This window comes from Globicephala melas, chromosome 14, assembly GCF_963455315.2.
Source record: "Globicephala melas chromosome 14, mGloMel1.2, whole genome shotgun sequence".
Lineage (NCBI taxonomy): Eukaryota > Metazoa > Chordata > Mammalia > Artiodactyla > Delphinidae > Globicephala > Globicephala melas.
The window spans coordinates 67,948,126-67,965,150 of NC_083327.1; the positions used below are offsets into that span (position 1 = coordinate 67,948,126).

A 17,025-nucleotide genomic window follows, 5' to 3' on the forward strand; every position below is an offset into this window, starting at 1 on the left:
GTCAATAACCAATCAATGCCCATTCTATGAAAACACTGTGCTGGGTATTCTGGGGAATCTCATAGACCTGGTAGTCTTGTTAAACTGCCCAAAATGGGAAAGAGAAGTAGTGGGGAAAATGCATTATTAATTGTGAACTTGACTGAGCTTAAATCACCTTTAACATAAAATTTTTAATTTTAGAATATCTGTGCTTGGGTAGAACACTAGAAACAGATACACGTATAGTAAGATATCTGTGGCCTTTATAAATATATCTGGCCTAGATATCTGTGCTGGAGTAGATGAGCCCTAAGGTGACAAGTAGAGCCAGAGAAGGCCATCAACTTGGCTTGAAGACCAAAGCACCCACAGCAGTTGCCATCTCCCTGGGGTAAACCATGGAAGCTCCATGTAGAGAGGAGAGGGCAGGCTATGGAGCAGGGCGCTTCTGGGTTTGATTCCTAATTGGCCACTTGGTAGATGTTTGACCTTGACCAAGTCATTTAACTTGGGTTTCCTCACTAGTAAAATAGAGCTAATTATATCTATCCTGAGAATTTAGTAGATTATCTATAGAGTTCCAGCTCATCAATAAATGATAGCTCTTACCAGTATTACTTTCATGGTCAGGCTTGATAATCTAAGCTTGTTCCCCATTGGTGACATTTTCATTACTCACTGAAGCCTCAGTTTACAGTCTAGTCTAAATTTATCCAATGAAAGAGAATCCGGAATTTTTCAGATGATACATGGGTTTGTCCAAGTTACTCAGTAGTCTTTTATTAAAACCCTTTTAATATATTAAATATTGTCTTAGATACTGGGGACATAAAGATGAATAGAACGTACCACCCTCCCAGGAATGCACTGTCTAAATAGGTCCTAGGGAAGACTGAGATTTTAATTCCATACAGAGATGTTCTTTGGCTTATTCACGGTTGCCCAGGCAGCAGAGAGTACACTTAGCTAACCATGGCGTTGCGCTTGATGAGTAGTCAAGAAATTCCCTCCATGTTAAACATCAGATTTTTATCAAAGAAATAAGCAAAGACATCGAAACGATGGGAGTTCAAGTTAATCCTCATAGCTCAGGTTATTTGCGAAGGCAGCAAGTCCATATATTCAACAAATCACCTCTTGCTTCTGGCCAGGCTGACCCCTGAGCTGACTGGGAGTGATAAGCAGACCTTCCATCACCAGTCATCACGAGTCAATCTTAAACTTAGTTCCAGTCATTTTTGTTTCTATTTTCCTTTCTATAATTCTCATGCTACCAAACAACACTACATATTTGGTGCCAGTACTGTCTCTTGTGGACTGGTTTCGTTTCAGTCTCAGAAATACCTAGTCTTGGCCGAATGACTCCCCATTGTTGACCCAACTCAGCACCATTCAGATTTCAATCCCACTACATCAGCCTACCTCTTTCTATCCCATTATCTTTCAAAAAAATATCAGTCCCATTTACACTTATGTGAAGTTATTAGACTTAAACTCTGGTCTCGTTTGTACAGAAGAGAGTTAAGATTATTGTACATGTATTTCCCTAACATAAAGGGTATTTAATTACTTTTTTCCTCTCCAAACTCTCTCAGGAAACCTTCTCTTTAAGTAGTAAGAAGGGGACTTCCCTGGCGGTCCAGTGGTTAAGACTCCACACTTCCAACTGCAGGGGGTGCAGGTTCGATGCCTGGTCAGGGAACTAAGTTCCCTCATGCTGCACGGTGCGGCCAAATAAATAAATATAAAAATAAATAAATAGTAAGAGGAAATACCTCTTGGAATAAAACTGCAGTCTTCAGTGAATTTTTAAAATGAGTATTGCATTTCTTTAACTGCCTATAGTCACATCTTCCTGATATATATATTCAAACAACCAGCCCCTGTAATTTCACATCACATTCATTGCCTATAACTGACTCATCATTTCTAATTACAAGCTAGCACACACAACATGGAGATCTGAGACAATTATCTGGATGACTTAGGCCCTGAAGCTCATTTTATTGGAAAGAGCATGGGACTTGAAGTAAGAAGGCCTGTCTAGCACCATACAAAGTCACTACAGTATTACTGACTGTATCCCCTGTGCTATACATTACATTCTATGACTTATTTATTTTGTAACTAGAAGTTTATACCGCTTAATCTCTCTCACCTATTTTACTCATCCCTCTGCTACACCCCTCCCACCCCGGCGACCACCAGTTTGTTCTCTGTATCTGTAAGTCTGTTTCTGTTTTGTTACGTTTGTTCATTTGTTTTGTTTTTTAGATTCCACATATAAATGAAATCATATGGTATTTGTCTTTCTCTGTCTGACTTAGTTTATTTAACATAATACCCTCTAGGTCCATCCATGTTGTTGCAAATGGCAAGATTTCATTCTTTTTCATGGCTGAGTAATATTCCATTGTATATATGCACCACATCTTCTTTATCCATTCATCTGTCAATGGACACTTGGGTTGATTAAGGAAGACTTTTTGATAGATATTAATTGGTGATGAATATAGAGAGTTTTTGCTATTTTAGCTGGGTATCAGCCAGATACTGGTTCTGGGTATCAGTTTTTACAGTGAGTGAAACAAAGTATCCTCACTGTTGATCTCACTTGTGAAACAAGATATATTGTCTTATCACAGGGAACTTGTGGGCCCAGAAATATTTCTCTACTTGATTCATCCTCTTCCAAAAAACCATTAGCAGGAACCACTGCCACAGTCCCCAGCCTCAGGTTCCTCATAGAAACTACAGGGGCTGAGGAATATATTTGGAGAGACAAACAATCTACGACTATAGGATTTAAACATAACATTGAAAGCAGCATTGGGGAAAAGCTTGTATATTGCAGAGTGATAGCTAGTGATGGGAGAAAGCCAGAGAGAGGCCTCAAGGCTTTCTTCTGTCTTTTCGCTTTTCTAAAATACATCATTTTCCAACCACAAAGTAGATTTTCTTATCTCTCTGTAAAGCCATTCTCTGTGGTTTGTAATGTCATTCTGTTTCAGCTGAAGAGTCCATTTCTCAGAGGTTATGGGGATGCTTTCATTAGTATTTTTTCATTTACATGAGGAAAAACTTCTTCCTAGAAAAATTAGGAAATAAAGATAAGCACATAGTTGAAACCGAAAAACCATCCATGATCCAGCCAGTATTGTTAATACATAACTAATGTTAACATTTTGATGAGTATCTCAGCTTTTCAACCTGAAAGGACATAGCATCTCTTCCAACCCCATCATGTACATGACATGGATTATGTGTTCAATAAATAGTAATAGTAATAGGATTCTACTTGATATTTTCTTTGAGTGGCTTGAAGTGTTGTGCTGAAATTTTTAATTCTAATTATCTAAACTTTCAATATAAAAGAATAAACAGCAGTTGCCTTCTCTGTAGCTCTGTGGTAGCTCGTCAAAGCCATGTTGCTGTGGGTGGTGTGACATGCAGAACTTTCATAGGAAAATGATATTGTTTCTCAAAAAATCTCATGACCTGTGCTATCCTTGTGGTCATCGAGGATGGGGCATGTGGGTGACTCATAGATCAGGCCCCAGGGTGAATTTGGCAAAGGCCTCCTTCATCTCTGCCTTGCCAATGTCACCTGAAGGAAATCTGTCCTGGTTTTTGTTTGGCTGTAGTATTGACATTTCATTTGTAATATACCTTTACCTAGTAGAAATTAGAAATGCCTTTCTCCAAGACATTTCATCAAAGAATGTCTGCTTCATTGATGCTATGTATACTGAGGAAATATGTGATCTAAATAACAGTTCAGTTTATGTATTTTTCCTATTTAGGCGGCAATAAGGAAAGAACTAAATGAATTTAAAAGTACAGAAATGGAAGTTCATGAAGAGAGTCGACAGTTTACCAGGTAGGTAAACAAAATGCAGTTGAGCAAATTAAAAATGAGTAAGATGGTAAACTTACGTTGCATGTATTTCATCACAATTAAAAATTTTTTAAAAATATAGTTTAACACAACACCCACTATCTAGTGAGCATTTCTAAAATTAAGTCTTTTTTTTTCTTTCAAAGAAGTCTGAATTATTCCAAAGGGCTATGTTTTCATTTCTTTCTTAGTTTTATTTTCTGGCCCCGAAAACGAGTATCAGCGTCATTTATTCTGCTCTTGAAGAGACTCAGTTGAAGTTTTATACCCAGAACAGATGCTGGTGAGAGCCAGTTTGGGCACATATGTGTCTGCTTTGAACTCACGTAATTTTTAGAAGACGTAGCTTAGAAAGGAATTCGATGTTTACTGCTGCCACAGAAGATCACTATACTCCTACCATTTTTCCTCCCAACACACTTCAGTTTCACAAGCTGCTAAAACCAGAAGGGACCCGAATGATCATGTAGTCTGATCCCCCTACTTCACAGGTGTTCTGTTTATTTCTCTCGTGGGTTTACGTGCTTTGCTACATGTAACAGGTATTATATAAGATTTTTCAAAGAATTTGCATGCGAATCAAATCTTTGAAAGCTTGAATTGCTAAAAAACATACGAGGACAGATGATTACGTGAAGAATACCATGGTAGGTCTTTCTGGAAAGCAGATACTGATCCCAAGACTAGAAACAGCCTCTGTAGCGCAGCCATACATCGTGGTACGACAGCATCTGCAGTGGTTCCTGTTGGTGGTGGTGTTCCCTGCTGGGGAGCGTGTCCCATGATAAGGGCAGTGGTGATGTATCTTCATAATTTAATAGCAAATCCCTTCCCTGAGGCTTATGGGGGCCTGCTTGCTCCATAGCTGTTGGTCCTATAATAATGTCTGGCATGTAGAAGAAATTCCCCTTTCTCCTAGGGATAGTTCTTCCTTATTTGTTTTGTTTTCTCCTGTATCATATTTATTTGTAAATGCATGTAGGGCTTTTAGATGTCCTGAATATATAGACTTTTTCTCTATTTGAGTGCTTTATCCTATGATAATCTACTCTTGGACCCATCACCTTCCCATATCAAGCAGACCTATTTGTCCTCTCCTTTTCTCCCTTCCGCTTCTGGGGTCAGGAAGAGTTCATGCTAATATCTGACACTGTGGTCACACTTCTCCAGTTAAGTTGATCATCATAAGGCAGCTGGATATTTATGGTGACATTGAGCTGGGTGGGACCTCCAGGAAACTGGGGAGATGCCATGTGTTTGTGTCGCTGAGTCCTCACCCTGAGAGTCCTGAGATGTAGTGACTGCACGCAACCCAGTTTTTGACATTTAGGATAGTTTTACATCTGTATAGTTTTCCTAGGAATTGTAGTAACCGATTAACTCATTTTCATTTGATAGCATTGTATGAAGAATAAATTACAATAGAAATAATCAAATTTTTTAAATGCACTTATACAAAAGTTCTCATTTTATGAAAATTAAACATTTATACTCACATAGGTCCTTCTTCTTCTGTTGTACACTGTGACCAAATAAAAACAGTAGGATGTAGGGAGAAATGAAGTTCATTTCTTTTTTATCTATATATTCTTATGTACACAAATATATATGTACACAAATATATTCTAATTAAGCATTCAAACATCACAAAAATCTATCAAGGAAAACTGAAACCTTCCTTCACTCCTTCCCCAAATTCATCCCCATTCTCACAGGAACCACTGGTAAAAGTTTGGTGTAGATCTTTGTAGAGAGTTTTCTGTACATTCACAAACATGTATATATATGTGATATATGTGTAGGTACTTATATGCATTTCTGTACCCCTCTCAGTTATACACAAAGACAGCATCTAGAAAATCTGTCCATGTTAGCATATATTTCATTCATTTGAATGACTCTATGGCATTTCATAGATAATACAGTATGCTGTAAGTTGTTGAACAATTATTCTATTGATGGATGTTTATGAAAGTTTCATTTTTCCATTATTTAAACAATGCTACCTTGACTTTCTTTGTAAATACACTCTTTTGCATACATGCCAATATTTCTGTAGTATCCGAGTATTTGCTATATCCACTAAATATATATTTTCTAACATTTTGAGAGATTACTATTCTCTTTCCAAAGGACACAGTTTTCATTGCGACCTCCGGTTTATGAACATGACTGGTCTACTCACCTTCGTCAGTATTTTGGGGCGGTGGGGGTTCTAAAGAATGAACAATGATATCCTAGTTCATTGATTTCTGTAAGGTTAGGCATTTTTACATATTTTTCTTGATTTTTTTCTAATTTGCTGTGCTTTGACCAGTTCTCTTTGGAGTTGTTTGTGTTTTTCATATGGATTAGTACAACTTCCTTAAATATTGTGGCTATCGGCCCTTTGTTACATGTGTCACAATACTGTCCCCCAATCTGTAGTTAATGTTTTAACTCTTTTTACGGTCTTTTGTTTAAATTTTTGCATATTCAAATTTGTGTATATTGTTATGTTTTAGTTCATTATTTTGTGTCTTATGGAGGATGGCCAAGATTATAAAACTCATCTTTGATTTTTATATGTGCTTTTTTTTAATACTTAAATCTTTCATTCATCGGGCATTTATTTGTATGTATGATTCAAAGGAGTAAACTAACTTTACTGTGTTCTATTTTTGTTGTCGTTGTTGACTTTCTTTGTTCTAAATCAATAATCAATTGTCCCTATGCCATTTGTTTCCCCCTTTATGTGAAATTCTTCTTTATTAAAAGAAGACCATTAAGGATCAATTTCCAGATCCTGTATTGGGTTCTAATGAGCTGTTGTCTGTCCTGGCACTGTGTCACACAGTTTAATTAGAATAGATTTGTAGTATATTTTTAAATCTGATGGAGTCTTTTTCACCTTTAAAATTCTATTGGCTATTTTTCTGTATTTATTCATCTATAGAAATTTGGAGTGTTTGTGTGTGCCGTAAAATAGTCAATTGTTATCTTCATTGTTTAAGCAAATATTAATAGATGCAAACAGGGATGACTGCATTTCAAGAGAAAATCATAGGCTTTTTTTTTTTTAACAGCTGATACAAAGGTAAGCTTTAAAAGTTTTCCCAAAAATGTATTGGTTAACACTCTTAAAAATGTCTTTTAAAGACACTGGTGGAGGAAGGGGTGAATTAGGTGAAGGGGATTAAGAGGTAAAAACTTCCAGTTATAAAATAAATAAGCCATGAGAGTGTAATATACAGCATGGGGAATATAGTCAGTAATATTGTAATAACTTTGTATGGCGACAGATGGTAACAGACTTATCATGGTGATCACTTCATAATGTATAAAAATACTGAATCACTATGTTGTATTTCTGAAACAAATATAATATTATAAGTCAATTATAGTTCAATTTTTTAGAAAATTAAATTTCTGGATAAGGAAAAATTAAATATTCATATCACTAAGACAAATATTCCTTGCTTAAGTATTCTTTAAAACTTGGCAGTAAAGCAAATGTCTCCTGTGATTTTTCCATCAATGTATATTACATCATTAGAATTGTATTCCAGTAGAGAAATATTTAGGCTCTGAGACATAAAAATAATACTTATGATTTTTTAAGTTGTTTTCAGTATTTCTTTTAAAAGGTGAAAGGTTTGGTAAATACTGCTTAGTCTTATCAAAATAATACAAACATATGATAATGTTTTACATTTAGAAAATTGCTCATGTAGGAGATGGTGGTGCCTTTAGTCTCAGCCACCCTTGGAAGGAATAAACATGCCATGGATCATGACCTGGCCATTTAAATGCAACCCAGATAGAGAACAGCTCACTTATTAGCCTTTCTCATTAGTGCCAGATGTTATCTCCTTATATCAAGTAAGCCTTCCCTTCAAAATCAAAACCTATTAACTGCCTGTGATTTAGAGTGGTTCATAAAAGGGTTGAGACAGCCCTGCTTCTTCTGCCCAGGCACCTCTTCATCCAGTGATGATCTCCCACACAGTGATGTATCAGTCAACACTGGGAGGATGCATTCCTATACACAGCTTCCTTTGCTTCTGTATCTCTGTAGAGAGTCACAAAAAGCTGGTAACATTGGTTGCCTCTGGGAGGGAAATCAGATGACTGGGGCAGGCATGGTGGGGGAGACTTCACTATTCACCCTTACGAACCTTTTGAATTTTTGAAACATAAGAATTTATTACCTAGTCAAGAAAAAAATATTTAAGAGAAAAAAATGAAGGATCTATTTCCAAAGTCCTCTTTCTGTAAATGAGGAGTCCATCATGGTGGCTTTTCATGAAGAGTGTGCTGGCAGTAATACTGTGGTATTACTGCTGTTCCTGTACCGAGAAGACACCTCTGAAAACTCCATCCTGGAGTACGTTCTCTGCATGTTTGACCTGAAGAGGGATTGTAGCGATCCACTCTTTCATCTAATTCCCCCAGTTTCTCCAGATGGCTCTTGGAATTGGAATGCATTCTAGGGTCATGTGAGAAACATGAGGATAAGTGGTCCCCATAAGAATTCATCCTTTGGCCTGCAAGGTACCAGGATTTAACCTCTGTTTTTTAGAACACTTGCTGCCTGTCCAGACACACACTGTTTTTTTCTCCCCCTCAGCATCTGCCCACCCAGCCTACTGTTCAAAACCCAGAAGACCGTTTGAAGGGCACTGTACTATTAAATGGGGCCATTGCATTCTGGAAACAGATCACCATGGCAAAGAAAACCCACTTCCCTTTCCATAGTAAATGGGATTTCTACAATTTAAAATAATTCTCTAAATTATAAAGACATGTAAATTGTTTGAAAAAAATTTACGTAAAAACTAAACTTTAAAATGGTTACAGCTGAATGGTAGGATCTATGGTTAGTTATAACCTTTGGATATTTTCTGATTTCCAAATTTTTTAAAATGTCAACATGTATCAGATTTATAATCAAGAGAGAATATTGCTTTTAAAAACAGACTTTGAATTTTGTAAATAAGAACATTTTTAGAGTATGCAAAGTAGCATTTTCATATATATAATTTTATTAGCTTTTAAATTGTTTGCTTATTATATTAAGCAAAGGATCATTAAATTGACAACTCTTAGAGTCAGAACGGACCTCAAGAGATTATTGACATAATGTTAAGTGGAAAAATCCAGATACTGACTAAAGAGGTGTGTGTGTGTGTGTGTGTGTGTGTGTGTGTGTGTGTGTGTGTATGTGTGTATATGTATATATATGGCAGTGGTTTGTTTTATTTTAAAATTCAGATGCATAGAAGAAAAATAAGAAACAATGTTAAAACACTCAGGCTTAAAAAAGAATGAAATATTGCCACTTGTAGCAACATGGATGGACCTACAGAATATCATACTAAGCAAAGTAAATCAGAGAAAGACACATATTATACGATATCACTTAGGTATGGAATCTAAAAAATAATACACCTGAATCTATATACAAAACAGAAACAGACTCACAGACATAGGAAATAAACTTATGGTTACCAAAGGGAAAACGGAGGGTGGGAGGGATAAATTAGGAGTATGGGATTAACAGATACAAACTACTATAGGTAAAATACATAAGCAACAAGGATTTACTGTATAACATGCAGAACTATATTCAATATCTTGTAATAACCTGTAATGGCAAATAATCTGAAAATATATATATATATAACTGAATCACTTTGCTATATACCTGAAACTCCAACAATATTATAAATCAACGGTACTTCAATGTAAATAAAGAAATAAATAAATGCAAATAATGCCAAACCTTATAAAAAAACTCTTAATGATTTGTTATAGAGAGAGCCTATAGGTGTTTTCTTTCCTTTTCTCTACCTTTCAAATTTCCTAATGTAGCTATGTTGAGGGGGGTGTGTGTGTATGTGTGTGTGTATTTAAAGAAATTTTCTCATTCTGTGCCACCTTAAGTTATTACTATCCAATGTGGATTTACAGATAAATTAAACCACTCTTTGAGCTTCTAGATAGGTTTATCAAAATGTGACATGGCAAGAACTACACCTGTGACCTCAATAAACATTAATTCAGGGCCCCTCTACAGAGAAATGAGAAGGCTGCTTCTGCATACTCATTTCTCTCTTGGGTGCTCCATTTATTTAATACCTGGACAGAAACTAAAAAGAATTGCAAAATGCTGCTTCGACCACCAGAGTTGCAAGCATGGTTGCCTATTCAGACTAACAAAATCCCATCCAGCATGTCATCTGACTCCGGTTGAACAAGGAACAGTGGTTTAGGAGAGTCTCCTCATTTGTTTAACGTAAGTGTATGTGCCGTGACCATTAAACCCTTTTAAATAAAGGGAAAATGAATTATTCAGGATTTCTGTATATATCAATTAGGAAATTATAGGAAAGTAATATTTTACACTTTGTGAGTAATTTCATATTTTATATTATCTGAATGAATTTACAGGAAGGTGAGGACATTTTTATATATTAATTTGTAGAGGAACTGTTATGGAAAATATCTATCTTTACCTGAATTCCATGACTTAAAATTAGCTTTTTCCTCCTATTCACTCCCTCTCAACAGTATGAAAATGAGAAAGATTTATTGCAGTTTTAACAAGAAGAAGAAAATATAGATAACTTCAAATTTGAGTTGCAGGAAAGTTCTGAAGAAAGGGTGGACGAAAAGCTTAAGTATCCTGAGAGCACAGTAAACCTATTTATTGCTTCATCAACTTGAATCCTAAAGCCAAAACTGTCATTCTGTTAGATAGGCAAACTTCCCCCGAGGTAAAGCTGAACTTCATGTACCTTAAAATGAACGCAAACCACTGAATAGTACCAAACTTAAGAATAATTTGCATTTTTAGGACCTCTAACCATAAAATTTAAGAGTTGATTTTGAAGATAAGATGCCTAATTTAAATAGGATATAAATGTCCTTTTCTGATTGGATACTGCAAGAAAATATACGGGTTTTTTGACCAGATCTGGGCAGTGCATATGAAGAGAGGTTACATTTATTTATTTATTTATTTATTTTAATTTTGGCTGCACTGTCTTAGTTGCGGCACACGGGATCTTCACTGCGGCATGTGGGATCATTTAGTTGCAGCGTGCCAACTTCTTAGTTGCAGCATGTGGGCTTCTCAATTGCGGCAAGCGGGACCTACTTCCCTGACCAGGGATCGAACCTGGGCCTCCTGCATTGGGAGCGCAGTCTTACCCACTGGACCACCAGGGAAGTCCTGAGGTAGCACTTCTGACCCTCTGCAGCTTTGTCAGCATATTATTGCAGTCACAGTATTGGTTAGTCCTCTTCTTTTCTTCACCAACGTAGAAGCTGTGCTGATGATGGCCTAACCTTCCAACAAAATCCAGTCTGTGAATTCTTTTTCTAATGGATCCATGGGCAAATAGTAGCAAATTGTAGTGTCCTGCTAATTTTTGGAAATTAAAAGCAGGACACTTTCCAGGAAAATGCTTCGTTTTAAAAGGTTCTAAATCTCTCCTGGTCCATTGGCTACTTTGTTGCCCAATCTGATTTTTTTTTTTTTTTTTTTTTTTTTGCGGTACGCGGGCCTCTCACTGTTGTGGCCTCTCCCGTTGTGGAGCACAGGCTCCGGACGCGCAGGCTCAGCGGCCATGGCTCACGGGCCCAGCCGCTCTGCGGCATGTGGGATCTTCCCGGACTGGGGCACGAACCCGCGTCCCCTGCATCGGCAGGCGGACTCTCAACCACCGCGCCACCAGGGAAGCCCCAGCAGCATCTTTTGTAGAGGGGCTGTCTCTGCCTTCCCACGTGACGTTTATAATGGTATTCTGTTCTGACAGTAACTTAGAACAGTAATTCAGTTGGGGATGCTAGAGCTGCCTTTGATCATAAACATTGCTGTAACTTATTCATTTCACTGAATGCAGAGTTGTGTTTCTCTACTGTCTCACAGAGTTTCTGTTTCATATTTCAGGTTTCATCGTCCATAATGAAGTGCGGGACTCTTTGGAAACAGACTGATCATCTTTGGGGGAATCCTCACTTCCTGAAAACCTGATATTGCACTGGGATTTGAATGTGTGTGTTTCCGTTTAACTTGTGGTGAAGGAAGCATGTGGAATGTGCTCCCCACCTATACAGCCCGGATAGGCCAACAAGCAAAGGGAAGGGTGCAGCGACTCTGCTGTCCAGCATGTGGATTGATGGTAAGGGGATACCATGGTTACACCACTTATTCTTCATCAGGAGTTTTAATCAAAGAAGATGAGCAGAAGACAATCGCTGGTTCCCTGTTGCCAGAAAGCCACATTTAAGAGTGCAAGTTAAAGAAGAATGGGGAATGGAATTTCTGAGCACTGGAGAGGGGTGGGGGGTTGAAAATCAGAAAGCAAGAGAAGTACTTCATTATGTTAATGAAAAGAAGAAATGGAAGCATAAAGGTATTTTCAAAGTAGGCTTTCGGTAGTTGAGAACTTATTAAGGGATTTGGGAGTTTAATCACCCAAGGTGGATTTCCTAAAGACCTGACCCTAGAAGAATATTCTTGTTTCATCATTATATTGGTACAGTGTCGTACCATTATTTTTTTGTTGTGCCAGTGAATTCAGTTGCCAGAAATAAGTCTGAGTGTTTTCATGTATCTTTTTCTTAAATGCGAGAGGCTTTTCCTGACTCTTAATAAGCATGCTTACCCAAATTTTGTTGCATGCTTTAAGTAGCATAGCTAGACATACTTTACATTTTTTTTTTAATACTCCTTATCTAATGTACCAACCTTCCACGAGGATTATAGGACTGGGAATAAAGTCAGACGTAATTATTCGACCCTTTAAATCTGTAGCAGGCTTTAGAAATAAATCTTTTGGTCTTTCCCTAGCTTGATTATCTCCAGTGTTGAAACCATCGTACTTGATCTGAAGAAGATAATATCGACAATCATGGCACCTTTTTAAAAAGTCTGAATCCAAAGTTAAAACTTAAGCGAAATGCAAGTTTTCTGCCAGCAGTTAGCTCTGAATAGGAATGAAAAGAACTACTTATTTTCCATGCTGCATTAAGTTGGATTGCTGCTATTAAAAAAATAAAGCACATGGATTAAAAAAATACTCACCCAGAGACTTAAAAGAACAGAAAATTTCTGCTAAGTTGTAAGTGAGGAGAACCTCATTTGATATTTTAAGAGTCTGCAGATTGCATCCATAAATATAGCATTGACTTTCAGTGCAAAATAATCAGTGAGATTAAAGTTATGGAAGATTTCCCTTTGAGCCTACAGTCAATATCGTTTACATTAAGAAGTCCTCTATTGTCATCTTACTGTTTTCCATGGAGTCACAGGCATAGTATGGCTTCTGCTCCCAAGTACAAATGACCATATGTAAATACCACCTTGCATTTCATTGTTCTTTCATGATTATTTTGTGCCCCTTTTATTAAAAACACATGAGATGTATAACAACAAGACAAGACCCAAATAGACTTTATTTTATTCTCAGAGTTTGGACTAGGATTTTCTGAAATGATTCTGGTGCATTATATGGAAAACTCTAATTTTCTATTTCAACCAAAAGGCAAACATTTAATCTGGTGGACAAATTTGGATCCTGCCATTCATTTACATTTTAAAGAACCACTTAAAATTGGATGATTTTGCTTCAAAAATAAAAAAAAATTTAGTCCCACTTAGCCTATTACAAAAAGCCAGGACCGTTTTATAACTAAGAAAAGTAGCCAGCGTTGCTGACACCTCTTGCTGTACTCAGCTATATGCGTTAATAAAATAAACCTAGAATTCTACACTATTGTCATGTCCTTGATAGAGTAAGACGTATTTTTGTTTTGAAAAACTTTTTCTGCATGCCCAAGTGTCTTTCTCTGGCTGAAGTTTTATCCATTTCATAGTGTTTAAATCCAGCCACAGATATTAACTAGGTTCCAGTTTTTTGCTGAAGCCATGTTTTTCCTTATGATATTGTTTTATTGTCATTTTAGTGTCTTGGGAAAAATACCAAGGAATGTAGTGTTATTTTAATTTTCTATACTTATAATCTTAGAACATCATTTTAATTTCTAATCACAAGGCCCCTATAAAAATGGTAAATATAAGACATTTATTACTGTTTTATCACTCAAGATACATATCATAGAAAGTCTCTATTTGGTTGATAAAAGGAACCATTTTTTTCCCACTAGCAGTACATGTGATACAGTTTTTTTATTCCCTACACTGAGATGCACTCGGTACAAAAATGAAACTCTGGTCCCTCAATATATTGTTTTCCTTGTATGATATGTCAGATTTATGAACTACCCATACTTTTTCTTCTAATGATTGACATGTTTAGGGAAAAGTTTAAAAGTCAAAAAAATTAACCAATACTAGTTTAATTTTTAAGAATTGGAACCACAAATTATTTCATCAGAATGACCCTTTAAATAAAAAGCTATGGAAAGAATGGAAGGATTATGAGCCAAGCTATATTTTGCGGAATGAAGCTCTATTTTAATAGATAATTTTACTTTTTTTAAATGTCTTTCTTGGACTATAATTGCTTTACCATGTTGTGTTAGTTTCTGCTGTATAACAAACAAAATGAATCTGCTATACGTATCCATACATCCCCATATCCCCAGTAGCTAATTTTAAAAGGCAGAAACACTGCATATCCATCTCAGCAGCCCATCTTGCCTGCAGCCCTAAAAGGATACAAAGATGTGGACCACCCTCCATAGAATTATGTATCCGCCTAATGCCAGCATTTCTGCAATCCAACCGATAAGCTACGGTTCTATAAAAATACATGTTTATGGGAATTGGGTTGTTGTAATACAACACCAGGGTTTTTCCTATTTAAAGTGCAACATTAGGCTGACGTAGAAGAAGTGAGTGGTTTTCCTGGGTCCCTAAGATGTGATTAAGGAAGAGAACAAATCCATCTCCAGAAAGGTCACAGGCAGGAAAAAACTAGACAGACTGTAAAAACCAAAGTGACCATTTCCATCTTTTTTAAAATGGAGAAAAAGAACAGTAACAGTAAGGTAGTAAGAAGATGCCATTAGCTTTATCAGCATCTTCATGGTCATTACCAATTAGGCTGACAAAACTAGTTCTCCAGTGATTAGTGTTAATTTTTGGCAGCCCTGCCTGATAATTTCCTGTGGTGTGAAATGTCTAGCATTTTCTTTTTGTTCAATATAGTTTACCTTTATGATAATTCCTAAAATTATTTAGATGAAATCTATAATATTCAGAGAACTAGTTTGGGTATTTGAACAGCTGTTTTAAATGGAGAAAAAAGCACACTCGTCCATCTGATTTACCCAGAAAAACTGACTTTCTGGTTTCATTTTCATATCCTTTTATTAGCATAATGATTGTAATCACTTATCTTTCTCTTATGTTAGTAAATATATTGTTTGTAGAAAGTTCTAAAATGTCAGTGAAAATCTTTTTAAGGAAGTAGAGGAATTGAATACACCCTTGAATAATCATCGAATATTGAAAATGAGAGATAAGTCCTTAAAACCCATAACTCAGGTTTTACAACCTGCAGTTAATTCAGTGTTGCATTGGCACTTAAAAAAAATACAGTAACTTACACTTAAAAAAGAGAAAAATTTGCATTAACATTGCATATCCTAATGTGTACCACATTTTAACACAAAAACAGGCATTGTATTTATACTTAATAGAGTCAGACACAACTTTCACAAATTATACTGTATTCACAATAGAAAAAAGCAACCTTGTCTATCACATAGTAGTATCTCCACATTTAAACAGTGAAAGCTCTTCAAAAATGTCATATTATTTCTTTAATTCGTCCCAGCAGCACATTTCACACAGAGTGAGAAATCGTTCTCAGAATAGGTGAGATGGAATCAAGCTAGTACAAGATACATCAATTTATGTCATTTCATCGGTATGGTAGCTTAAACATTCCTAGATCCAATCATATTATTAAGCCTAATCTTACTAGTGAAAGTATATACTTTGAGACAATGATTAATTTCTTCACATTGTTAGAGAATGTTATGAGCACTAAGGAACCACTAAGATGCAATTTATTTACAAAGTTTTCCCTTGGCCACTTGAACTGGCTGATCTTCCACTATTGGGCATTTGAGTATATGTCACATTGTTTTACTTGCCAAAGCAGAATGAAATTTTGGAGCTGAAATATGTCCTAGACGGGAATGCAACAGCAAAAGTAATCATCAAATTAATAGGACCATCTTTCTGAGAGAAAGCACATCTCCAAATAGTTGACACGCAAGTTTCAAAGAGCAGCATGAGGCGTTATTATAATTTGGCAGTGATCAAAGCGTGGTAGGACAAGGGTAGAATACTCCCAACCCATTCTCATTTTCACTTTCCACTTACTTTTTGTAATCATTAAGCTTAAGCTCTTTATGGAAATGCAAACCACCATTAACATTTCTAGAAAAGAACTGAAAAAATAGCCCACTTACGCTTTTTCAAAGACAGGTTTATCCCAAATTAAGAAATCCTATTGTACACGCTATAAGATTTCTGGCAAAAAGAGAGAATCCTATAGCAGCTATTCCCACCAAAAGCCAACCCTATAGGCAAGGGTCATTTTTAGCTAGGCTAGGATTTACTGCACAGAAAAATGTCATTTAGCTTTTCACATTGCTAGCACAGCTGCACATATGAGCAAAGCACTCCATCAGTGTTTCTCAGTGGGGTACTGTTGGCATTTGGAGCTGGGCAATTCTTTTCGTACAGAAATGTCCCACACATTGCAAGATGTTTACTCTCCCAGGCCCCTGCTGCCTAAATGCCAGTTGTATGCCCAGCCATTGTAAATACGAAAAGTAAAAAGCGCTCCCCCATGTTCAGATGCCCTCCTGGGAGGGCAGTACCTCCTCCCTTAAATGCCACTGTCTACTGCAATTTGAGGACACAGGAAAAAGTGTCTATCTCAAAACATCATCTTGACTCCCTTGCATTTCTTTGGGCCCTGAGTAGTTTCCTCCCCCATCATCTTTCTAGCCTTTTGTTTCTAGCCTTCTGATGCAGCTTTAGTTTACCAGTTCTTCAGGGAGGAGGTTACTGGGTAGCCTAGGCAGTTCCGACAGGCATAGTCGCTTGATTAGTCCCTGTATGTACTTAAAGGGGAGATTTCACATGAAGTACACTTTTTTTTTTTTTTTTTTTG

The 17,025-nt window shown here is 36.6% G+C and overlaps 1 protein-coding gene across 2 annotated transcripts in view; it reads left to right on the forward strand.

The window, feature by feature from the left end:
- Nucleotides 1-17,025, forward strand: part of PHACTR2 (phosphatase and actin regulator 2) — a 128,426-nt gene extending 111,401 nt beyond the window's left edge. For both annotated transcript variants that reach the window (XM_030853293.2, XM_060283631.1), the window contains 2 exons: nucleotides 3,786-3,862; nucleotides 11,817-17,025. In XM_030853293.2, the coding sequence (XP_030709153.1) occupies nucleotides 3,786-3,862; nucleotides 11,817-11,832 (93 nt within the window). In that variant the 3' untranslated portion in view covers nucleotides 11,833-17,025. The remainder of the gene's footprint in view (nucleotides 1-3,785; nucleotides 3,863-11,816) is intronic.